At 44.2% G+C, this 25471-nt stretch overlaps 1 protein-coding gene across 1 annotated transcript; it reads right to left on the bottom strand.

Annotated features, from left to right (window-relative positions):
- Window positions 1–5425: 5425 nt before the first annotated feature.
- Window positions 5426–18432, bottom strand: LOC126516449 (beta-1,4-mannosyl-glycoprotein 4-beta-N-acetylglucosaminyltransferase-like). The gene is made up of 2 exons (XM_050166567.3): window positions 17008–18432; window positions 5426–6045 (listed from the first exon to the last, which is right to left on the bottom strand). The coding sequence occupies exons 1-2, from the start codon at window positions 18094–18096 to the stop codon at window positions 5839–5841; spliced, it is 1296 nt and encodes a 431-aa protein (XP_050022524.2). The 5' UTR covers window positions 18097–18432; the 3' UTR covers window positions 5426–5838.
- Window positions 18433–25471: the final 7039 nt, after the last annotated feature.

Consider the following 25471-nt stretch of genomic DNA (forward strand, 5'->3'; position numbering starts at 1 on the left):
TCCTTCGTTTTTTGGGTTCATACAATAAAATGCGAGACATCCCTATCACTTTCACTTTGTTCCGTTACTCGAAGACTTCGCACAGATCGTATATTTTGTCCACGCTCTCATAATTGATTTTCGCAATTACATGATGAGTCATGCAATGAGGTATGTGATAGTTTAGAGTTCATTTTCTATTTTTCCCGCGTAAAACTGTTATTTATTTCTTTAAGCCTATTTGAGAAATCAGTGATCGCAAAAGTAAATCGGCCAAGGACCACGAGTGAGACACCTTGCAATCGTTTCAACTAAAAGGTACAGCTGCCCTAATCCGGCATGACTCCTGCACTGAAAGTAATAACAGGTCACAGCTCGGGAGCCCTCCAGGCATTCTGCAATATCCTTATTCATAGCGAGAAATCAACGATTATGTTTTTACTCATGCGACCACGTGATCTAGAACTTGCATTAAAATCTCAAATAAAATATCCGACCTATAGAAATTGGTTATCACTTTCGGAGGCACAATCGCACTATACTTCTTTAGTTTCAACGCCAACTATCTTTTTTAGGTGATCGCCGTGTGTGTCCCATTGCATAGCACGGGAGCACGAGAGCACAAGCGCGCATACCAGTCACCCTTTGCACCAAAGGCGCAGGAATTAACTGGGCAAATGAATAGCATTAGATTAACCGCTTCATGAATGCCTCGCTCCACATAGATTGCAAGATGTTCGTTGGATCTGCAGATTTTTTTTCTAGGACTTCCTCCTCTTTCTCCTATTGTCTTTTCCGCAGGGATGACCTCCTACCTAATGCATATATATAGACCAGATCCCCCCCCCCCCCCGTCGGAAACAAGACCCTGCCAATTAGCAAGGACTGTCATTGAAGTGTACGCCCTGCACAATACATGGTTGAGAGGAATGCCTTTGTGCAACTTGTACGACCGAATAGCGCACGCCGTCTAGTATTTGCAACGTTTAGAGTAGGCTGCTTTTCATACATGACGCCCGCTTCAGGACGAATGTGTGAATTCAATTTTGTGTGAATGGTGTAGCATATTACCTTGTAGTATTGAGACAAGCCGAATTATACCCGAGCTTTTATAAGTGCATGCAATGAGCTTTATTGAAAAAGTGCGTGATAGTATTGGATGTGAAGCGAGAAGGATGGAGGTGGTCGTTTACTGCCACGAATATTTTTGGCTCTTTATTCAATACAAAAAAGATCAAATAAAAAGTAGATGAAGTACAGGAATGAGCCGGAAAGAGACACAGGCAGTATTTGTTCCTTATACTGACTATCTATTTCGTTAAATGAGGCAGCTTAAGTAATAAAAACATTTTCAAATCACAGGAGGCGTGCAATATCACTGGGCAGTTTTGCGTCGATTTCTCGTCGTTGGTTCTTGTAGATTGTATTTAGTAGAGTGTATTTATATGCAGACAGTGCGGGAGTAAACAACACTGCAGAGAACATTCACGGTAATCGCATACACTGCGTCGCCTGACCTTCCCTGCTCCACATGCCTGCAAAATAATAAAAACACAACAAAGCATGTGTAAAAACTAATTACCGAAAACGTAGGTTGGCGAACTTACTCATAACTGGATTCACTCAAACTCGAAACGGCCCTTGAGTATGGTTCTGAGTGATCCCGGCTGAGCAGAATTTTTGTAATTCTTAGTCCGAGTGAGCACGGCTGAATAGAACTTCCCTGGGTCCAAGTCGTGAATAAACTCTAAGCAAAATTGTATGTCGTGAGTTAGCCTGAATGAGTTTGCTTTAGTTTTCCCACCTAAGTAAGCAAAACGGGAGACCGAAGGCCAAATGCACTGCGCCGAACATATTTTCCAAAGTGAAAGTCAAGTAGAAAGAAGTTGGAGTACGCTTAACCAAAACCAGAAAGGTACTGTTTTTTCGATGTGACAGCCTTCAAATGACACAAAGAGCTTTACGACAGATAAAATGCAAACCTTACCGGCCACAAACTACGATACTCCGGTAAGCGTGACGTATTTGATTGCGTCTCTAGTTTCATGTGCGCCTGATACAGAATGACATATGGGCAGTGGTGCGCGGGGTAAGTCGGACATCTTCGAAACCAACGCGTTGCATGCATGTCGATTGCATGGGGTATCACCGATAAAAACGCGGCAGTTCAAATTAAGCCTTAGATGCTGACAGGTCCACTTTCAGCTTGGCCCACGGTGTGACATTTTCAATATTTTGATTCATTTGGCTTTGTCAAACTCTATCGCGCTCATGGAAGATTACAATCTTCGCACTGTTCGTTTCTTTATGCAGTGTTCCTTGGCGGTTCCATATTCTATTTCAAAAGCGATGCGATATTGCGTGGGAAATGTCATAATAAGTATCAAGTATTGATAGCATCTTGTTTACCACGGAGCAAAGTCGCGTATTTAGCAAGGCATGCACGTTCTTAGGCATGAGATGCTTTTACCCGCCGTGGTTGATTAGTGGCTATGGTGTTGAGCTGCTAAGCAAGAGGTTGCGGGATCGAATCCCGGGCACAGCTGTGGCATTTCAATGGGGCTGAAAACATCAGTATACTTAGTTTATGGCGCACGCTAAAGAACCCGTGGTGGTCAGAATTATTCCAGAGTGGCCACTGCGGCGTGCCTCGTAATCCTGGTTTTGCTACGTAAAACCCCATAATTTATTTTCTTTCTAAATGCTTTTAGCTCCAGTTGTCGGTGACCTTTAAGTGACCTTGACCCAAAAGCCAGAGCCGTTATCCGAACAAGTTGCGAGAACAAAACGATATCATCCTGGCAACCAGTCAAAACTTAAGGAAATGCGGTCTTTGGCCCCAACCGTTTGTACAGGACCGCATTACATGCACTAGTTGCCTCCAGACAAAGTTTCAAAAAATTGTGCTTCCGGATTCTACCTCATCTTTCTGACAATATTGCTCAAGCTGTAACTTCTAGTACGCTGACGTTTTATTTGTCATTTCTAATAGCGACGTTCAAAAGGCACATACAGGGCCCCATACACTTCAGTGTCGTCTTTTGGTTTTCAGACAGAGTTGCCTGTGTTGAACGCCAGCGGTCCGGAACTTGCGCAGCGTGGGCTTTGCGTCCTCGAGAGGTGGCGCCACGCTAGGTGGCGCCTCCTTAAGTCGATTTTTTTCCTCTAGCTGGGCAGTGCACTCCGTCTCCCTGGTGTCTTTGGCTGCCTGTCATGGCACCTACAGCCGGTTTTCTTCTTCTAGCTTGGCAACGTGGCGTGTGTCGTATGGCAGTATGGCGGGCTGTGGTGTGATGCGGTGTGGTGTGGTAGGGTGTAGCGTAGCAAACATCCAGTGCACCCATTTTAAGATTGTGGCTATTATCATCTCCAACCAATATGTTTTGCTGGTTACCATTTCATGCCTACATCTACTCTTGATTACGGCAGAGCCAGAAATTTCTTTTTCGCTTTCAATGTGCCGTCTCTTTCGTTGTGGAAAACAGACGAGCCACTGTTTGTATAGTGCTTTCAAATCGACGATCCCTGTGCCGTGGTATATAACACACACCAGAGTTGAAAACTGACAAAGTTGGTATGAATTGCTCTTGAGGCTTGTGCACTGCTCACCAAAGTCGAAGCGATCCTAAAGGGAATGCATGTCCTTCACTTTCTTAACTATCGTTTCGTGTTTTTTGAGTGCTGCACAAATCTGGAGATGCGACATGCACTTTTTGTTCAGGCCTTCCAGTGCACATTAGAGAAGTCTTATACAAGAAAACCGAATAAACCCTGTTATTCAAACATAATTTTGTAGGATTGAAAGAGAATACGATTTCTGTTTGTCTCTTTTGTTTCCGATATTTAGTCACAACCATGACAGCCGAATTTGTTTAGTGAAGTGCAGTGCCGGTTTAGTGTTAAGACTGCAGTAAGGCTCTTATTGTTATTGACTCTTTTTCTGCGCTCTTTTTCTGAGCGCCAATTCGTGCCTTCCATCATGTAATAAAAATCATCCTAGTCATGGTGTCTGCGGTATGCTAGTGCCGTTGCTCCTCGACATTCAGAATCAGCAGCGTTTGTAGATGGCAACTGTGTTTTGCAGGGAACCGCCCGTACTGGCGGAACGAACGGCCGTGGTAGTACTGAGCCTGTTTGTTATCGCATGCCTGCCAACAATGCTCACTCGTCACGGCTTTTTATAAAAGTCACCTGTACTGTCACAAGCCAGGAGTCCCGGTGCACAAAGTGTCGGCAGAAAGCGATCGGCATCGAGATAAAGCTTGCTTGCTATAAACGCTGTGTGCCAGAATGAAATACTCTATCCTACGCTTCAAAAAGGAACTGTGCACAGAATGCTTGTGTAACGTCGTAATGCTGAAATCAATGGGCCAGCACTGCATGTTCCTGTAAGACACACGTTTTCCTAGTCATCAGATGACAAGGTCTTATGAGAACAGCAGCAAAAGTCGCGCACGCTTACTTCTAGGAACATAAGTTGCACCACAAAGGGAATTTCTATGGCCGCATTAGTGCCACCATGATGTGCATTTCGGGGTCAAACATGCAGTTGACAGAGTTGATAGGCAACTATTGTGTTTCTTGTCTCTACCCGCTTACAGTTCTTTATTCTTGAAGATACGCCATGTCGTGCGATTTATCACATTATTGAGTACCCATAATGTGACGAAGAAACAAGGCAAGCTGCACCCAGTTATTGGTGATAGTGCACATGGTGCGCTGAAGACCTCTGTGGCACTTTAGCGCTGCGAAGAACGCCTACAGCGCTTCACAACAGCGAAATGTTTGAAACAGTGTTGCGTAGTTGTGATTGTAACCTGATTCTACTGTTTCGATCTTTGTAATGAAATTGACTAAATTGTTGTTCAGCAAAGATATTGATTTATTCAATAATCAACAGGTGCTCTCAGAGAGGCCCTACTAAAAGATCCAAATAGTTTTGGCCCCCTCTGTTTCCTTTATCCGGGCCCGTTAATATTTTGTACCTGTGGGAGTAACCGACGCGGCTGAAAAGTGAATATGCAATGTGAAATAACAAGTTAAATTCTGGGATGTTACGTGCCAAAACTACGATATCATGTTGAGACAAGCCGTACTAGAGGACTCCTGATCAGCTTTGATCAACTGTGGTTCCAACACGCGCCTAAATCTAAGTGCACGAACGTTTTTGCAATTGGCCCCCATGGAAACGCGACCGCTGTGGTCGGGATCGAACCCGCGACTTCGACCTCAGCATTGCAAGGCAATATCCCGCAAGCTAGTGCGGCGGGTGACTCCGCGACATCTTGCTCAAGAACTAAATACCATGGCCACTTAGCCAGCGAGGTTGTATATAAGCGCGGAGGGTCAATAGCATGTGTCCGAGCCATTGAGACATTTGCACATCTGGCGCTTCATTTTGGTGCTCATATTACTCGTTAGACAATCGTCATTGACACAGCGATGCTTGCGTTTCTATTCTTTTATTTGCACTGAGGCGCTTGCGCGTACAGAGGTGATAAAAACGACTTGCTGAAACTCAGCATACAAAGTTACATTTCACTTCCAAGAAATATAAAACGTATGTGGGGCAGACGATGCCTTAGCAATTCACAATAGCTATATTCTATTACTACTTCACCTAGCCCCCCCCCCCCCCTCCACCATACGTGAAGTACCGCACGTTAGTTTCGTCATTTACATCGATTTCTGACAGCTTTCTCTGAATGTCTCTTTTTCTTTTGTACCCCGAAGTGTTGGAAGAGATTGCACGTTGAAAGAGAATCATTTCAGGAATATAAATACATGAATGACGAATGAATGCGTTGCGGCAATTTCCAGTTTCTATTTCCATGTGCATCCCCCCGGATATTTTGATCGCTAGGCGACCATCAAGTATGGAAAGCGGTCCGCATTATTTCTAACGTATGCCGGAGCTGCTTCGTTAGCGTCACAACTTTTCAAGGGTGGGCTGTCATCAAAATAACGCCCGCTCTTGCGGAGCCCATGTATGTACTCTCTGTCTCGTTTTTGAGCAAAATCGCCCCACCGGATGCCGTCGTCTCTTTGTGCTGCGGTGAGCTTCACCTGCAAAGAGCAAAAGCAGAACATGTGTTTCACATTAGTAACAGTTGTGATGCAACGCACAACCCGAAAATGCAATATGTGGTGCGCCAATACCGCAGTATTTCGTTTAAATTGATGAAAGGAATAGAAAACGTCGCAGCACCTGCACGGCCGACAATCGCACTACGTCCCGTGCCGCGTAGAGCATGAACACAGCGCAAACTCCGCCGCATGTTATTCCGTTGCCTTACCGTATTACTGCAATGCCTCAGGGAAGCAGAAATTTATTGTATTTTGTTATGGTTCATTCCACACCAAATCAACCAGCGTTTTTTCGGCCATCACAGATATAGCTGAAAAAATTTCCCCATGTTTGTTGGTGTTCAAAACTCATCCTCCACGTTTATTTTTCCGTGCCAAAAATTTTGTAGAATTTTGAAGACAATTCGTTTTTCCTGCCAAGCTCAGCTAGACGGCATCAATGAATATTTTTTCTCAAAGAGACATTGTATGATACATTCCTTCAAATTGCGTTTATGGCTACCCAAAGATGTGATGTGACTGCAAAAATTGCCAATTTTATAAATATTTGAATACTTCGATTGGTTCTGACATTAGCAAAAGCGTGTAAAATTGCGAAGTTCGAGTTTTTTTTTCTCGGAACGTAGAAAAACCTGGAAGGCACATATAAAATATATACTGATAGCCCAGTTAACATAGTACAGCTGAAAAAATATTTAAAATATCGAAGGTTTAGCAGTTCGCATGAAAAAAAAATTTAAATTTCCATTTTTTGCAAGAAGCTTCATATTCAAGGTTAAAAAAGGTGCCTTGGTGGTCGGCCTAAAAATATATCCATTACTCATTAGATAGCCCTACATGTCTACTATGCATGAGGGAAGTTATAAAGGTATTACTTTTCAAACGCAAGAAATTATTTTTTGACTTTTCGTGTCAGCACCGGCCTTTTTCCGACGCGAGTCAAGCTAGGTAGAGCACTGATTCCGGTGCTCCGCAGCCCAGGCTTGCTGGCCTGGGATCCAGACGACAAAGCTAGCATCGTCTGAAACGCAGACGAAAGGGAAACGGTGTGATCACCTGAATTTCATTGCGAACAGACGCACGCTTCAGTGCAATGCGGCTTGTGCTTGGTGTGTGCCAGGTAAACCATTCTCTAATTGCACATGTTACTTCACGACCACTTAATTTCCCCAGAGAGTCCTGCACATTTGAAAGGTATGTTTCATACATTCATAAATTGAAATATTTACACATAAGCATGAATTAAATGCAGAAAGAGCGCTCGCGTCGTTCATGGAAAGCATTATCAATAAAATCTCGCCCTGAAATCGGTGAATTTCTTTTCTATTTTCAGATGAACCCTGATTTGCCCTGCTCACTGGGACCCAAAGACTGTCATAAGACGACACAAGTGAAAAACACGTTCCTGATTAGAACTTACAGCCTAGATGAACGTGAACTTAGTCTTCTGGTGTTGCGTGCGAAAAGCGACAAGGACAGTTTAAAAACAGTATGCGCACACCATTATCACGTCCATGTTAAGACGTTCACGACACTATGTGCGTCAAAGATGTGCCCAGACCCTTTCTCCAACCATGGGTCAAACCATCGGGGAATGTAGGTCATATCTCTGGGCCTCGCTACAGCAGTGCCTCTCTTCGGGCTGGTTCCTGGTGAAACACTGTCCACAGTGTAAAGTCATGTGTTTCCAAATGCGGGCGCAGTTAGACGCCGCCAATAAGAGCATGGCAGATTGTGAAACATTATGTGAGTCTACATTTGAAGGCAATGCATCCACCTCAGCAAACTGTGCTTCACCACGAGATGGGACTGGAAGGACCTCGAGCAGAAAACGGAAGCGCCATTAGGAAGAAGCGGCTGTCGCAGGTGGCACCTTGCCCAATACTGATAGTAAGGATGCTCAAGTGCAAGGCCTAGCCCATGAAATGGCACCAACCACCGCACTTGCGGAAGACTATAAAAATCTTCTTGAATACGTGAGCGATCGATTCGTGCGAGAAAGAAAACGGTCGAAAAAAAAATTCCCTTCTGGCATTGGCACCTCGTTTATGGTCCCTAAAAAAGTTGCTGAGTACTTTGGTGCATCGGAAAGTCAAGTTCGCATTGCTATGAAAATTACGCAACAGGGAGGAATTTTGGGTTCTCTTACATCAAAGTTAAGTAGACCACTAGACGACAGAACAATAAGAAGCATAATAAAGTTCTATGAGGATGAACATACATCCGTCTGTCTTCCAGGCAAGAAAGTTGTCGTCCAAAGCAAGCAACAAAGATTTCTGCTAATGAATCTTAAGGAAGCGCACGAGGAATGGAAGAAAAGTAACACAGCGCTGAAGTGCGGCTGTTCTAAGTTCGCCTACCTGAGGCCACTTCACTGTTTACTTGCCGGTGCTCCGGGAACGCACTCCGTTTGCGTTTGCATTTACCACCAAAGTGTAAAATTGATGCTACAGTCATTGGGCATTTTAAAAACAATCGATTCGCTCCTTCAGATGACTGTGAGAGAGATAAGGAATGAGAGCTGTATGACCTGTATATGCAGCAATTTCCCATGAGATTCGTCGCTCAAATCGCTGATATTGAGCTCTCCTGCCCTGAACCGGGATTTGGCAGAAAGAATTTTTGTCCGTCAGTGGGCTAGTGGAGTGCGCTGCCGGTTGTAAACAATCTTGTTTACCCATGATGACTTCATAGACTGTCTCCTTGAGATGATAAGCGACTTAAAATCGCATCACTTTGTCAGCAAGCTCCAAGCTCGGCACCTACGCTATTTGAAGACCGCTCTCACGTCTGCAGAAGCCATAGTTATAATGGATTTCTCTGAAAACTACAGCGTTCTCATTCAGAGTGCCCCACAGTCAATATACTGGGGCAACTCTCAAGCAACAGTACACCCGATTGTAGTCTACTCTCGCTCGATGGACTCTTCTGATGAACCACATGTGCAATCGTACGTAGTGATATGCGACTGCCCCGACCATACGACTGCCGCCGTTTCGACATTTCAACAGGCGCTGATGGATCAACTTAAATAGACATGCCGCATGTAGAACATGTGCAGTACTTTTCGGATGGGGCTGTTTCCCAGTATAAGAACAGAAAAAATTTTGCAAACCTGTGCTACCACAAGGAAGATTTTACTTTGGATGCTACATGGCACTTTTTTGCTACATCACACGGACAAAGTGCCTATGATGGGGTGGGTGGCACCCTGAAACAGTTGGCTGCCAAGGCAAGCCTACAAAGGCCTTCTCCAGGCAGATTTTGACACCCTTTGAGCTGTACGACTGGGCACGTGAAAGTCCTTTACATATAAAACCAATTTGGGTACCGGAGAGTGCAATATCTAAGCGGGAGGTAGAACTGTCGTCCCGGTTTGCGAATGATATGCGCATTAACGGAAGGTCTTTACATTATTTTCCGCCGACGTCACTTTTTCAACTAAAAGTTGCATTCACGTCTTCGTCGAAGACAAGAAGTGTTAAAGCTGTTGCACAGCCGGCACCTGCTCGGCTATAAAAGTGATACGGGCCATATTCAGGCTCATGTATTCAAACGCGGTTGACATTAATTTTTCGTAGCCATGGGAAAAAGAAGTCAGGGATAAGGCGTTGGAAATCGCTTGTCTTGGTTAGCATACAATAAAAAAGCCACAAGCTCCTTGCTGAATAGTTTCTTGGGCTCACTTTGTTGCCAATATGTCATTGCAGGACGGCTACGCTTCATATATGTACGCTGTTTACGTGATCCACGTACTGAAAATTAAAAAAAAAACATTTCTTGCGTTTAAAAAATAATGCCTCTTCATAACTTCTCACATGCATAGTTGACACGTAGGGCTATCTAATGATGTAATGCATATATTTTTAGACCGACCACCAAGGCACCTTTTCTTACTTTGAATATAGAGCATTTTGCAAAAAATGGAACTTTACAATTCTTTTCCATGCGAACTGTTAAACCTTCGATATTTTAAATATTTTTCAGCTGCACTATGTAAACTGGGCTACCAGTATATATTTTATATGTGACTTCCAGGTTTTTCTACTTTCCGAGAAAAAAACTCACTTTGCAATTTTACATGCTTTTGCTAGTGCCAGAACCAATCGAAGTATTCAAATATTTAAAAAATTGGCCATTTTTGCAGTCACATTGCATCTTTGGGTTGCCATAAACGCAATTTGAAGGAGTGGATCGCAAAATGTGTCTTTGAGAAAGAACGTTGATTGATGCCGTCCAGCTGAGCTTGGCAGGAAAAACAAATTGTCCGCAAAATTCTACAAAACTTTTAGCAAGGAAAAATAAACGTGGAGGATGAGTTTTGAACTCCAACAAACATATGGAAATTTTTTCAGCTATATCTGTCATGGTCGAAAAAACGCTGGTTGATTTGGTGTGGATGACCCTCATCATAAGTCGCGCTGCCCAACGAGAGATTAGGAGCAAATACAAATAAATTTCAACAAAAGGCATCCTAACAGATTTTGCAGAAAAAGTGGGTTAGTTAGTTCTTTCGCAAATAGAACTTGTGTGAATTGGTACAACTACAACAAAATATCAAATAATCGTATTCACGTACCAATACCTTAAGCGACAATAAACGTAAGAACAGTTCAAAGCAAGTGAAATAAAATAGTACCGTGATAAGAAATATTGAGGACCACTTAGCTAAACTTGAATCTTCTTTTCTAAACTTGATGACACACCGCGGACGGTCAGTCGTCTAAATGAAACAGTCACTGTGCTATATACAAATGTTGACGATATGGAAAATCGTCAGTGCTGCAATAGCCTTATCATCATTTGTCTGCCAGAACAAGACAATGAAATACAGGCAGATTTCGCGAGAGGGAAGCAAGAAAAAATATCTTCTGTGATTGGTACTCCTCCCCAGAGCATTGAGCGCATGCACCGTCTTGGAAAAAAAACAATCAAAAGCCCCACCAATTATTTTCCGCCTATATGACTTCAAGGAAAAACAGGAAATTAGCGTACTTTTCCCAAGTTGAAAGGCACGAACGTTTTGATTAGCGATCGACGATTTTTCAAACAACGTGTTATACTGCAGAAAGCGTCTTTGAGAATGCGCTAAATATGAGAAGTCGAGTGGAAAGCGAGTGAACCTAGTTGATGACAGGCTTTATATGAACTTAGAAGCAGAGCTTTTCTCATGAACGTCAAGCAGAAAATGCAGCATAACAGGCTGGCATGCTTTTTTTTTTCACGTATTAGGCGGGCTCTATAAAGCAGACATAGAAAGTCACATTACATTACAGAACCCTGGCAGCCACAGAACAAAGCATTCAAAACATATTAAGTCACTTAATTATAGAACATAATCATTCAAACATTCTTTCTTGGTTCGAAGCATATACGATTAGAACAACTTGCCACAATAGATAGTAGATTTGTTCATATGGGGGGGGGGGTGCATTCTTATCTTGATTGCCTTCTATAGAATTGTATAAACATGTACTATGTTTAGTTTGTATGCAACAGCAAGTTCACCGCAACTCCCGTCGTCGCATGAGCTGTCAGTATGAATAATAATAATAATAATAATAATAATAATAATAATAATAATAATAATAATAATAATAATAAAGCATAGCCAAACTTCACGGGTCGCAAGGTGATAAGTTCGACTCCCCCCTCGCAAGTATTGGAGCCAATTCTGCCTAGATAGAAAGCAGCGATTAATATTGTTTCGCAGCGTAGACTTACACAAGGACATTACGCCGAGCACAGAAAGAAATGGCATATACATAGTAGCCCAACATGTGGCGTTCGTATCGGTGTGAGTTGACTTTCTGTAAGCATAAACAACGCAACGTTTTTATTTATAAATTTCCCCACGCTACGACTCTGGTTTAATAGGGACAGCAATGAGTAGATTCCCGGCATGAAAAATTGGGTCGGTATAACAAAACAAAATATTGAGAGCCTGTAGTTATAGCGTTCTTAGAAAGATATTAGCTGCTATGCGGTAAAACCGACATGACTTTATGAGAATAAATAAAAACTACAAAATACATTTATTTTATATTACAGAAAAGTAAATATTAATGTGCTAGCATGGACAGCGCTTATAATGGGAATTTCACACTGCCATGTTTGTTGCACTGCGAATGACAATCTCGGTCACCGTAACGCTGTTCGATTCCATGCCTATTCCTTCTAAGTTACAGAGGACTTCTGTAATAATAGCTGCTCTCCATGGCCCTAAAATGTAGAATGAAAAAGTTTTAGCGTTTTAGTTCCAAAACAACATTATAACATAGTGTAGGACCGCGGTTAAGTTTACCACCTGGGAGTCTTTGACGTGCACCTTGATCTGAATACACGAACGTATTCGCACTTCCCCTCCGTTTCGAGAGAACGAATTGAGGAGCCTTAACAGTTACAGCTGTTTATTCTTTCGAAGCTTGTTGTTGCCTCAAAGCATGGCTCGTACCAAATATGGAGCTGTTCCGATGATGGCTCTTCTTCGTCTTCGCTCGGTGTACTTCTTCCTACTGCTGTTACATGTTCCCGGGGCCGCATATGTCCGCTAAGAGATAAACTTTCCTCCAGATAAACCAACTTTGAGGGCCTCCAAACAAACCTGCTGTCAAGTCTCTTTAAAATGTAGACTCTATAGGTTTGGGCTCCGCGTGCAAAAGCTCCCTTCACAGCGTAAATTTTCCCAAATGCTCTTGGAAGTTCTTTTGCAAATAAGACAATGTCACCTTCCCTCTGCTCCTGGTACATGCTTCATTATTGCGTCCCTTATTTCTTTCGTGTATTCGGAGTGCCATCTATTCCACCATGCTTTAGTATCCACTTCGTGCAGCCTACACATTTGTTGAAGGTTTGCGTGCCATTCTTCATTGATGCACCGGGTTTGCTCTATCCACCAAACAAGTCCTCAGGCATTGAAGGAGTGAGTCCTCCAGGTTCATGGTAAACGTATGTTCATCATCATCATCATCATCATCAGCCTGCTTACGCCCACTGCAGGGCAAAGGGCTCTCTCATACTTCTCCAACTACCCCGGTCATCTACTAATTGTGGCCATGTTGTCCCTGCAAACTTCTTAATCTCACCCACACACCTAATTTTCTGCCGCCCCTGCTACGCTTCCCTTCCCTTGGAATCCAGTCTGAAACTCTCAATGACCGTAGGTTATCTTCCCTCCTTATTACATGTCCTGCCCATGCCCATTTCTTTTTCTTGATTTCAACTAAGATGTCATTAACTCGCGTTTGTTCCCTCACCCAATCTGCTCTTTTCTTATCCCTTAACGTTACACCAATCATTATTCTTTCCATAGTTCGTTGCGTGGTCCTCAATTTAAGTAGAGCCCTTTTCGTAAGCCTCCAGGTTTCTGCCCCGTACGTGAGTACAGGTAATGCACAGCTGTTATACACTTTTCTCTTGAGGGATAATGCGAACCCGCTGTTCATGATCTGAGAATGCCTGCCAAACGCACCCCAGCCCATTCTTATTCTTCTGATTATTTCCGTCTCATCATCCGGATCCGCGGTCAATACCTGCCCTAAGTAGATGTATTTCTTTACCTACTTAGCTACCTAAGTGGGTACTTACCCACTTACCTACCTACCTTTACTTACCTACCTTTACCTACTTACTTACCTACCTCAGTAAGTATTCCTTTACCACTTCCAGTGCCTCGCTACCTATCGTAAACTGCTGTTCTCTTCCGAGACTGTTAAACATTACGTTAGTTTTCTGCAGATTAATTTTCATACCCACGCTTCTGCTTTGCCTCTCCAGGTCAGTGAGCATGCATTGCAATTGGTCCCCTGAATTATTGAGCAAAGCAATATCATCAGCGAATCGCAAGTTACTAAGGTATTCGCCATTAAATCTTATCCGCAATTCTTCCCAATCCAGGTCTCTGAATACCTCCTGTAAACACGCTGTGAATGGCATTGGAGAAATCGTATCTCCCCGCCTGACGCCTTTCTTTATTGAGATTTTGTTGCTTCCTTTATGGAGGACTACGGTGGCTGTGGAGCCGCTATAGGTATATTTCAGTATTTTTAGATACGGCTCGTCTACATCCTTATTTCGTAATACCTGCATGACTGTTGAGGCTTTGACTGAATCAAACGCTTTCTCGTAATTAATGAAAGCTATATATAAGGGTTGGTTATATTCCGCACATTTCTATATCACCTGATTGATCGTGTCTATTGTTGAGTAGCCTTTACAGAATCCTGCCTGGTCCTTTGGTTGACATAAGTCTAAGGTATTCCTGATTCTATTTGCGATTACCTTAGGAAATACATTGTAGGCAACGAACAGTACGCTGATCGGTCTATAAATTTTCAAGTCTTTGGTGTTCCCTTTTTTATGGATTAGGATTATGTTACCGTTCTTCAAAGATTCCGGTACGCTCGACGTCATGAGGCATTGCGTATACAGGGCGGCCAGTTTTTCTAGAACAATCTGCCCACCATCCTTCAACAAATCTGCTGTTACTTGATCCTCCCCAGCTGCCTTCCCCATTTGCATAGCTCCCAAGGCTTCCTTTACTTCTTCCGGCGTTAATTGTGGGATTTCAAATTCCTCTAGAGTATTCTCTCTTCCATTATCGTCGTGGGTGCCACGGGTACTGTATAAATCTCTATAGAAGTTTTCAGCCACTTGAACTATCTCATCCATATTTATAATGATACTGTCGGCTTTGTCTCTTAGCGCATACATCTGATTCTTGCCTATTCCTAGTTTCTTCTTCACTGCTTTCAGGCTTCCTTCGTTCCTGAGAGCATGTTCAATTCTATCCATATTATACTTCCTTATGTCAGCTATCTTACGCTTGTTGATTAACTTGGAAAGTTCTGTCAGTTCTATTCTAGATGTAGGGTTAGAGGATTTCATACATTGGCGTTTCTTGATGAGATCTTTCGTGTCCTGCGTTAGCTTACTGGTATCCTGTCTAACGGAGTTACCACCGATGTATGTTAGCGGTTGCTTATTCATTGTACCTTCTGCTGTATATATTAGATTACGTATGCCATTTTCAATGTGTAGTAAACGTCTACCAATCACTTTTCGCAGAGACAACTTCAAACTACGGATAACTCTTTCATCAAAAGCACCCCACCACGGTGAGTTTTCCGGAATGAATTTCCATTAACCTGGTCACTGGCGACGCCATCTTCATTTGCTTCACTATGTAATGTTGTTGTCACTGCTTTCAATCCTTTGACACTTTTCTTGGAAGTCGTAGTTGATTGCTGAGCCATTACACTTGAAGTTACGGAACGCCGATATTTTTGTAGAGAATTTTGGGATAAGACCTCTCTAACAGTTGTTCAGCTCTTGTGACGGCGCATGTAAAAAGCACACAAACTGTGACAATACCTCCTTTAGTTGTAGCTTCTCGCAGAGAACCGGTGAAATCAAGGCCATCTATGCCTAACGCTCGAGTGTCTGTCGACAGGAAGAGCAGGTATTTGTTGTTGCGAAGGTCTCGATCTGTACCGTCTGCACACAAAACATTGCCGTGTTGTTTTTCCCCATACGCTTGGAAGAAGGTGCCAGGGTGCAAAGCCCATATCCTCGGCCCAGGGCGAACATTAAATGCGAGCACACCCTGTGTCGTGTTCCTTCTTTCTCATCTTGTCATCCTCCGATTACCCAAATTTTATTCTTATATGATTGAGTTTGTCACGCACCCCACCGTCAACAGTTTTCCCGGATACGTGTCGAATTAATAGTGCCGTTAAGTGATATCTTCGAGGTAATATGATCGGGCATTGCTGGTCCAACGTCAAATGTGCCCTCCTGAATGCCCCCTTCAAGTCTCAATAAGATCTTTTTTTTTTTTTGGAAACCTTGGCATTCGCATATTATCGGCATATTTTCTTGCTTGCTCAGTTTTCATGCTCAATTTGCCAAAAAAGACGGGTCTCCGCGGCATGCACTTCTTCCCCTGTTTGCGGACCGTCGACCTTGTCTCGTCGGATATTATTGACGAAGCCTCCTATTGCTGGAGCCCCCATTGAAATACAGCTTCCGCAGCCCGAAACTAACCTGCGACCTGGAACTCCGCACTGTAACGCCATTTCCACTAAGCTACCGCGAGAGGTATATACTTCAATACCACCGACTTGTTACACTAAATAAAGAAACGCCAAGAAATCGCCCATGAAGGATAGCACTAATAAATTCAGTTCACCTGATTTGTACGCGGAGGCGAAGATTGTTTACTTGCGCTACTAATAACAAACCCTAATTACCGAAATAAAGAGAATGATACTGAACATTCTAAATAATAATTTCACGTATATAGAATGGAAAAATTTTAACAGCTGACTGGTGAAAGCATTTTCGTGTGATTGCTAGGCTTCCTCCGGCTTCAATATATTCGTCTCGCACATTCCGCGAACGAACACACATGAAAGCGAATGTTGTCGTCATCCCGAACGTTTCAGGGAATTGTAAAAGCTTTTAAGAGGTTCGAAGCTACTTTGAGGTGGACAAGAGTTGTTTTCGTTAAACTTGCTGCACGTAGCAGATTATTCCCGAACTAATTATTTTAAGAATTCAAGTTTCACGCTGTATCTATCTTTTAATATTTCCTTGCGCTCATTGTAGCAAAACTGACAGAAATGCCAAAGTATTGGGTAACGTAGTTTTACGAGATAAAGCAAAATGTATACTACTCTATGCTACTAACAATCAACTATGTATCTTGAATGAACAATAAACTGAAACTGAAACGGAAGCACCTAAAATTAGGGTTTCTAATTTTCTGTGTTTCCATTGCGCCAAGTGCTTCAAAACGTTTCCACGAAATCACGATGCTGAATCATTATCGCATTTACGTTTTATATTAGGAACAGCTGTGTATATAGCAAAATTATAAAAAAGAAGCTAGGCATTCTGAACTTTTATCACGTGACGCGCGCGACCGAGAAGATAGTATACCTGAATGCCGTGAACGTCAAAGCACCACGAGCAATGCCAGCCAGCGTAACGAGGCCACGTTCCCGTGATGGTCCAGTGACCCTGGGACGTTCCCGTGTAGGGAAGGCGCTTAGAGATGTAAGCGTCTGCTATGCGAAGTCTGAGGGTGTCATTGTCATACACGTAGCGCAAGAACGCCACCGTGCAGGCGCCACCGACCTCAACCGGTCTCGCGTTCTCCCAGTAGAAGCCGTAAAGGAACCAGCGCAGACTGACACGCACCGGCTCGCCGTACCCGTCGTGGTGCTTCAGGAAGAGCAAGACGTCGCGGGTTGGTATTTCGTCGGCGTCTGCTATCATGAATAAGTCGTCGTCGTGGAGGTTCTTCAGATGGCCCTGGCCTTCAAGCCATATGGACCTGCGGAAGTAATTCTCGGGTGCCCACGGGTCGCCGTCGCCGTAGTTGTAAACACCTATATTTAGCAGGATGATCTTGTGCGCATGCTCACGCAGAAATCCGGCGCTTAGGTTGGACCGCAGGTGAAGTGGTTTCGGTGTCCCAAAGAAAGTGTAGTTGGACTCGCACACAATGTAGTGGTCGACGGCGTCGCCAAGCTCGTTGATACGGATTTCCAGTAGGCTTAGTTCGTGGTTGAACACGAAACCGTTGATGATGGCACGCGGTTTCGAGCGGCGCGTGATACGTCCTTTGGAGTACCAAACTCGGAACATCTCTGTGTTCCACACGGCGTCAGGAATGGAACACTCGGCACCGTTCCAACCCTTGCGACAAACGCACATGGTCGTCGAGAAGCCAGGAACCGTTCCCTCCGGAAAGCATCCGAGTGAATCTTTGGAATTCATGGTCACCGCGTTCGCAGCGACGTCCGTTGTCGGTGTGTTCGGTGGTTTGCTGATACCGGCCTTCGCACGGCCCGCGACTATATTACGACTGATTTTATCTGCCCCGTCAGTGAGCACTGCGCTGATAGGCTTCGAATACTTCGTTTCTTGTGACCATTTGAAATGGATGGCACTGAAAAACACTGCGGCTGGAAATAGTCCTATTAGGCACAAGAGAAACACAACCCTGCGAAGTCTTCTGGACATGGCACCGGGAACGTGCAAAGCGACATGAACTGAATGCCGCGTGATGCTTTCTGCTTCAAAGGTGCTCGCGGAACAAATTGTGAAACAGCAGCTGCTGCACTTCGCCAGTGCGCGTTCCTTTATGACTGCTCTCAGCAGCTGTTTCGAGCACACCGCTTCCGCTTATGCCAGCACTTTGTAAAAAATTGAGCCATTTTGTAACCACGAGGTAGCGAAGGCGTTTTACCTGATAAAACAAGAAGGCACGCAATGTTCCTTGCACCATTCGGATGACGTGTTTCAGCTGCTTTGCGACCTGCTGGTTGTCGACAAATCTGCACATTACCCCCATCTGTGTAACTTAGCTACTGCTGCATTTATATGCCGTGGTACAGTGCTTTCACGGATACGCAATCGAATTTTGGAAGTCTGACACATAGGCTGTCATAGTAGGAAAGTGCACGCGCTGTGTTGTATGAGCGAGTTTGCACTTTATAAAACTGCTTTCAAGGCAGTGCTCAGAAAGATTAGCTTCGCATGCTAACTTGCATTTCATATTTTACGATTACCTCACCCAGTTAACTAACCCCATTTAATTCACCAAATCTTAAAGGAATAATTTAAACTCAATTTCTTCAATGTAGCAGTTGTAGAGCCTACTGAGAAATACCCAAATAGCTTCTTTCCATGATATCAAAAGCGGTCATGTTATTTTTTGCCGGGCTGCAAGAAAAGTGCGCGCGATTAAAAAAAAAAAAGTACCACGGGACTACGTGCTCACGCGCAGCGAGAATACACAGTTGGGCGTCCGCAGAAGCTCTGCGTACGCAGGAAACGCGCGGAAGCGACAGTGCGCATGAGGCAGTACGCAGGAGCACGCACGGTATCTTCCATGCGCCCGCAGCTTATCCAAAGCTGCGTAGCGTCCGCTGCGGACTCTGCGGGACGTTCTTCGCGTGTTCTCGCGTGTCTACGAGAGCGCACTTTTCTATATGGCGCTTCTCGAAGATAGGACTCCGGCTTCCGGTGCGACTTAGTGGCGGCTGAAATTGGCTACGCACTTTCAGACGCTGCCATATCGCGGTGCTGGGTAGCACATTACCTGCTCCTCCGCGTGCAAGTCGACAGCCAACTTCTCAATGGTTGCGTGTGGCCAACTGTTGCCCTTTCGAGTGTGCGTGCTTCGCTACGTACGCACAACCTCGCGCGCTGCGTATGTGGGTGGTTGCGGACTGCCAACTAAAGCTGTCTAATGATGCCCTCAGATATTCGACCAAGGAATGATCGATGCGGCACGCAGACCGAAGACACAAACAGGCCTTGAGCAACGAAGGTGGGTCGAATACAATGGTCTTCCCTTCCACTTTTGCTTAGGTGTCTTATCGGTTGAAGCGACAAGATATGCGATAAGCCACGCGTTACATTTTCTCAAGCTTCATTTAGGGCAAGGATGCTTTGGCGGCGGATAGCGTTGTATCGGAGATCGTGGATTCGATCATCGCCTGCCATTTTTTTTTCTTGCGGCCTATTGATGTCTTCGGTCTGCATGAGGCGTCAATCCTTTGTTGGCAGCATGCTTGAGGGCTGTAATGTCGCTGCGTGTAAGCGCGTAATCATGTGGTACTTCTTCAAATATCGTGCGATTTATTCGCAGTCGACAACAATTAAAAGCGTAGCAGCTATTATCATGGAAATAAATTTCTTAGATATTTTTAACAGGCTAGGAAACTTATACATTGAAGGACTTGCGTTAAAATCAATGCTATAAAATTTCACTAATTATTTGTTATTGATAAATTACCGAATCTCACAGTAAAAATACATTGAGTTGCTCAATAGGACAGTGAAAAATATTACATTTGTTGTATTCTAGTAACTCGCCCAACAAGTTCTATAAGGTTGGCCCGACTTAGCTGAAACACCCTGTTTAGGCGCCAATCACTTTGCATGCTATAGGCATAACCGGGTGTTTCACATAACTTGAACCATGGATTTAAAGACAGTGGTTAGCCGCAACTGAATGAAACCAAGGACATAAGGTTTGCCCTCATATGGCGCTCCATAGGGTATGCTTATTATATTGCGCCTAATTAGCTACTAAACTATGGTGAATTATGAAATTTTTTAAACATTCCCTTTAGGGCCAAGTGCGTTTCGTTACGTTGTAGAGGGCATTCGAAAACTACCTATCCAAATTTCTTGTACCAACGTATACACACTCTAAAAAACGTTTACACCCTTTTGGGTGTATATCCGCCACACAACAATAATCTTCATCTACCTTGCGTTTCTTTTCTTGAAAACACCGCGCCCGCTACTTTCCTGACGGGAATGCTGTCATGCTAATAATGCGCATGCCGTTCGTTACTGGAAAGTACCGGGCTCGCTGCGTTAAAGAAAGGAAATGCGAGCAAGCCAGATGACAATTATCGTTGTGTGGCAAAAGGGTGTAATTTTACTCAAGAGTGTACACTCTTTGAAAAATTTACACGCTTTGGGAATTATCTTATCTCTAGGTGTATAACGAATCGAGCATACGCGCGACGACTCCATAAGGAAGTATGCCTTATGATATACAGCGCTAATGCAGCGATGCTTCAGTACCGCGTCGGTAGGAAACCGATACAACAGGTACATGTTGCAGCCGCAGTCCTCTTGCAGAACATTGTGCGTACTGCACTGCACTTTTTTGCTGCATTGCGCTTCTTCTGGTTGTTGGAACAATCGTACACAGCGCAGTGCTGCCCGGACGTTCGCATAGCCTGTGCGGATAAGCTTAAAATCGCGAAAACGTCGTCCACTCAATACGGGGACTGCGCGCGTGACTGTCACGCGCGCAATCCAGCAAGAGAGGGTAACTTTGAGACGCTAGCTACTCTCGCTACCGGGGGCCTGATATCCGCTTCCGACTCTCTGGTTCGAGGCTTCCGGTGAAAATGTCTATACGCAATGCCTCATGACCTCGAGCGTACCAGAATCTTGCAAGAACGCTAACCTAATCCTAATCCATAAGAAAGGACACGCCAAAGACTTAAAATATTATAGACCGATCAGCTTACTGTCCGTTGCCTATAAAGTATTTACTAAGCTAATCAAATAGAATCAGGAACACCTTAGACTTCTGTCAACCAAAGGACCAGGCAGGATTCCGTAAAGGCTACTCAACAATAGACCATATCCACACTATCAATCAGGTGATAGAGAAACGTGCGGAATATAACCAACCTTTATATAAAGCTTTCATTGATTTCGAGAAAGCGTTTGATTCTCTCGAAACCTCAGCAGCAATGGAGGCATTACGGAATCAGGGTGTAGACGAGCCGCATGTAAAAATACTGAAAGATATCTATAGCGGCTCCGCAGCCCCCGTAGTCCTCCATAAAGAAAGCAACAAAATCCCAACAAAGAAAGGCGTAAGGCAGGGAGATACGATCTCTCCAATGCTATTCACAGCGTGTTTACAGGAGGTATTCAGAGACCTGGATTGGGAAGAATTTAGGGTAAAAGTTAATGGAGAATACCTTAGTAACTTGCTATTCGCTGATGATATCACCTTGCTTAGTAACTCAGGGGACCAATTGCAATGCATGCTAACTGACCTGGAGAGGCAAAGCAGAAGAGCGGGTCTAAAAATTAATCTGCAGAAAACTAAAGTAATGTTTAACAGTCTCGGAAGGGAACAGCAATTTACAATAGGTAGCGAGGCACTGGAAGTGGTAAGGGAATACATCTACTTAGGACAGGTAGTGACCGCAGTTCCAGATCATGAGACCCAAGTAATCAGAAGAATAAGAATGGGCTGGGGTGCGCTTGGCTGGCATTCTCAGATCATGAACAGCAGGTTGCCATTATCCCTCAAGAGAAAAGTGTATAACAGCTGTGTCTTACCAGTATTCACCTACGGGGCAGAAACCTGGAGGCTTACGAAAAGGGTTCTACTTAAATTGAGGACGACGCAACGAGCTATGGAAAGAAGAATGATGGGTGTAACGTTAAGGGATAAGAAAAGAGCAGATTGGGTGAGGGAACAAACGCGAGTTAATGAGACCTTATTTGAAATCAAGAAAGAGAAATGGGCATGGGCAGGACATGTAATGAGGACGGAAGATAACCGATGGTCATTAAGGGTTACGGACTGGATTCCAAGGGAAGGGAAGCGTAGCATGTGGTGGCAGAAAGTTAGGTGGGCGGATGAGATTAAGAAGTTTGCAGCGACGACATGGCCGCAATTAGTACATGACCAGGCCTGTTGTAGAAGTATGGGAGAGGCCTTTGCCCTGCAGTGGGCGTAACCAGGTTGATGATGATGATGATGATGAGTAATGGCATGTTGACACCGTTCTGCAGGACACCAAAACGATAGATCGGTTTACATAGGGTGGCTACATCTGATGGCAGTAGCACTAGCCTCTAGGTGACGCCAAAGTAATAGGCTTTTAAAAGAAGAAAAACGTACGCTGACTTATTCTAGAGGCAACAGTTCTCATTTTCTGTTCGGGTACTGTCCTTTCATTACATTTGTATTATATTGAACATGTGTAATGTTAAAGATTTTTTAGCATTTGTGGCACCGATCGCCATACCTCAACAATATTGTATTGTCACTCTTGCCTTCAGGGTAGCATGACCTAGTCAGGCTTCATTGCCTTCAGCCATGTCGCCCAAGATAAGGTGGTTTTTAATTGTCCTAAATAAATAACATGAATATTTTGAAGTGAACTTTACATTGTTTGGCAACCTTTTTAATTGCACTTTCAACATTTTTATTTCGTTTAGACAATTTAATATTATGGTTTCTACCGCGCCCAGTCTTGCTCGCCGCCATACCATGAACAGTAGCCGAATAAGGCATATGCCTCTGGAGCCAACAAAACTGTCGCCATGACAGAGGCAAATACTCTTTTCGCAACTTTGGATCCGGGGACATCCCTTCTTCGACAATTGTAAATTATTTCAAGCCTCAATCTTTCTGTGATACAATACCTTGTTTTGCACCGAGATGTCTCTCGCAATTTGTTTTTTTTTTTACTGCTTTTAGTTGTGGCTTTCACGACTTATATAAACAAGCATTGCTAGTTTGGCAAACGAACCAAAACAAGCTCCGTTTCTTCCTGGTCTCCCTCGAATGTTTTGCGTCTTCACAATGACTGGTGCGTTGTGACAGTAGCGAAATATAAGGCTAAATTTCGCATCTTCCAAAAGGGCATAAATTCATGCTGTAGAATTTTGCACACAAGCAGGCCAGCGCACTCAATGTGCAGCTGTTGTATTTTCCAAGCACATCACTGATCGACAGTGAGACGCTTCGTTTTATTCGTATTTATTAGCAGCCATCATATATGTGAATGTTAATTACTTGCACATGAGCCTCGCTGTTCCTCAGGTAATAGTCGCCGTTTGTGATCTAGTTAAGCTGGACGTATGCGAACCACTTTGCGAACAGCTTCCCACTGAGCAAGGTCCAAACTAATGGCACACTTCCGCTTTGCATCAAACATGCGGAATAATAATAATAATAATAATAATAATAATAATAATAATAATAATAAATACCAATAGCATCTGCAGGAGCTTTAGTGAAGGCCTTTACAAAAAAAAGGAGTCCATGGGAAGCAGAAGTCACATTACCTTTTCCGCACGTTTTGCGCATGTTAAGAAATATGTCATTCACTGCTGGTGTTTCAAGTACAGTAAACTGCTTATTTCCTTTCGGGATCGACGCAACTAACCATAGTTTCGCTTTTTTTGTGTTTATTGTGGTTAGGAATTCACGTGCCTGAAGCTGCTGCAAATAAAACGATGAGAAAACGATTTCGCTGTAAAATGGATTGTGGCGCCAACACTCACCCGATGGAGCCGTAGACTGAGTAAATTGCAATGTCCCTGTCTGCCCATCTCATCGATTTAGCTACACTTTCTGAGCCAATTCTCGAAAGTGTCGTGTGTGGTGCTGACAAGTTTACGTCGTAGAAGTGCAGTGCGGCACCAACGCACCTCGTGGGACTTCCAATAGGCGTCTCCCTTTGGTAACCAGCGTGACATAATGCACAATAGAATGTGCGAGATGTGTGCCAAAAGCTCGTGGTAAAACTTTTTGCCTCCAGCCATGGCTATCATGGCAATCTACTGCGATAGAATTGTTTGAGTGATGATGTTCCGACTTGTTGTGTAGCACCAGTGGGTGCCTCTCTCTTCCACGTAATTGAGCAAATAATATTGACAGTGCGTTGTTCAGATATAATCATGGGATAGATACTGCAAAACCACACAGACTTGTTAGTATAAAACCGCGCTATATTAAATACCATTTACTAGCGATATCCAATTATCAGCAGGGCGACGACGTGATCTAAGCCTTTCCAGCTTTTGCTTCAGACCTGATGAGGATGGTGTTTGCAAAAACAACCGCTGATGTTTGGAAAACACGCACTGTTGAAATCGCTTAAATGTCTTCTGCCTAAATTCACAAAGAAATAAAATATCACGGCCCAAGCGCTTTATCCAAATGGTTAACCAGTGAGGCTGAAACGTGCGGCCCCGGTGTTCACCGCTGGGTTAATCCCGACGGTTTATTAAACGATGGCTTCGTAGGCTGCCGGATCCTCGGTACGCTGTTGCTGCTTGCGCTCGGCGGCACGGGCCCGTTCTTGTGCCCGGGCTGCAGCATCGACACGGCGTAGACGAGCTCGTTCGTGGGTCTGCTAGTGGCGTTGCTGATCGAAACATGCTGCTCCTCAGGAGTACATATGACGCGTGGCCTACCTATTTCGGAGCCAGAGAGAAACTGCTGCGCGAACGCTCGGCTTTGACGGCGAACAACGATGACACTACTGGCGAAGCCAATCGCCCGCCCCTCTTTCTTTTCTTTCTCGCGCATGTGCATGGGATTGCGCCGGAAGAGTTTTCGGCGTACAGGTGACAGACGGATGGACGGACGAATTGGCTAGCCGTATACAGCGTCGCTGCAAAACCGGCTGCTATTAGAGGCGTCCATACGCCGCTGCAAAGCGGTACTTGTGGACCAGTTTGCCGTGTGCTGGCGGATGCCACCGACCAAAGTTGTACCACTGGTTCGGAATTTACGTTTCCTCGTATGGTAGCTCCTGTTCGTTCTAGAAACAACCCCCGGAAGGCGAGTGTTAGTTTCCGTTTCAAGGAGCATGCGCACTCCAAATGGTTGCCGGACATCCTAACTTATCTTTTTATTTCTCTCATATCCAGCTTTTCTGGGCATGTACCAACTAGCCATTAAGGGTTACGGACTGGATTCCAAGGGAAGGGAAGCGTAGCAGGGGGCGGCGGAAAGTTAGGTGGGCGGATGAGATTAAGAAACTTGCAGGGACAACATGGCCACAAGTAGTACATGACCGGGGTAGTTGGAGTAGTATGGGAGAGG

This window comes from Dermacentor andersoni, chromosome 1 (assembly GCF_023375885.2).
Source record: "Dermacentor andersoni chromosome 1, qqDerAnde1_hic_scaffold, whole genome shotgun sequence".
Lineage (NCBI taxonomy): Eukaryota > Metazoa > Arthropoda > Arachnida > Ixodida > Ixodidae > Dermacentor > Dermacentor andersoni.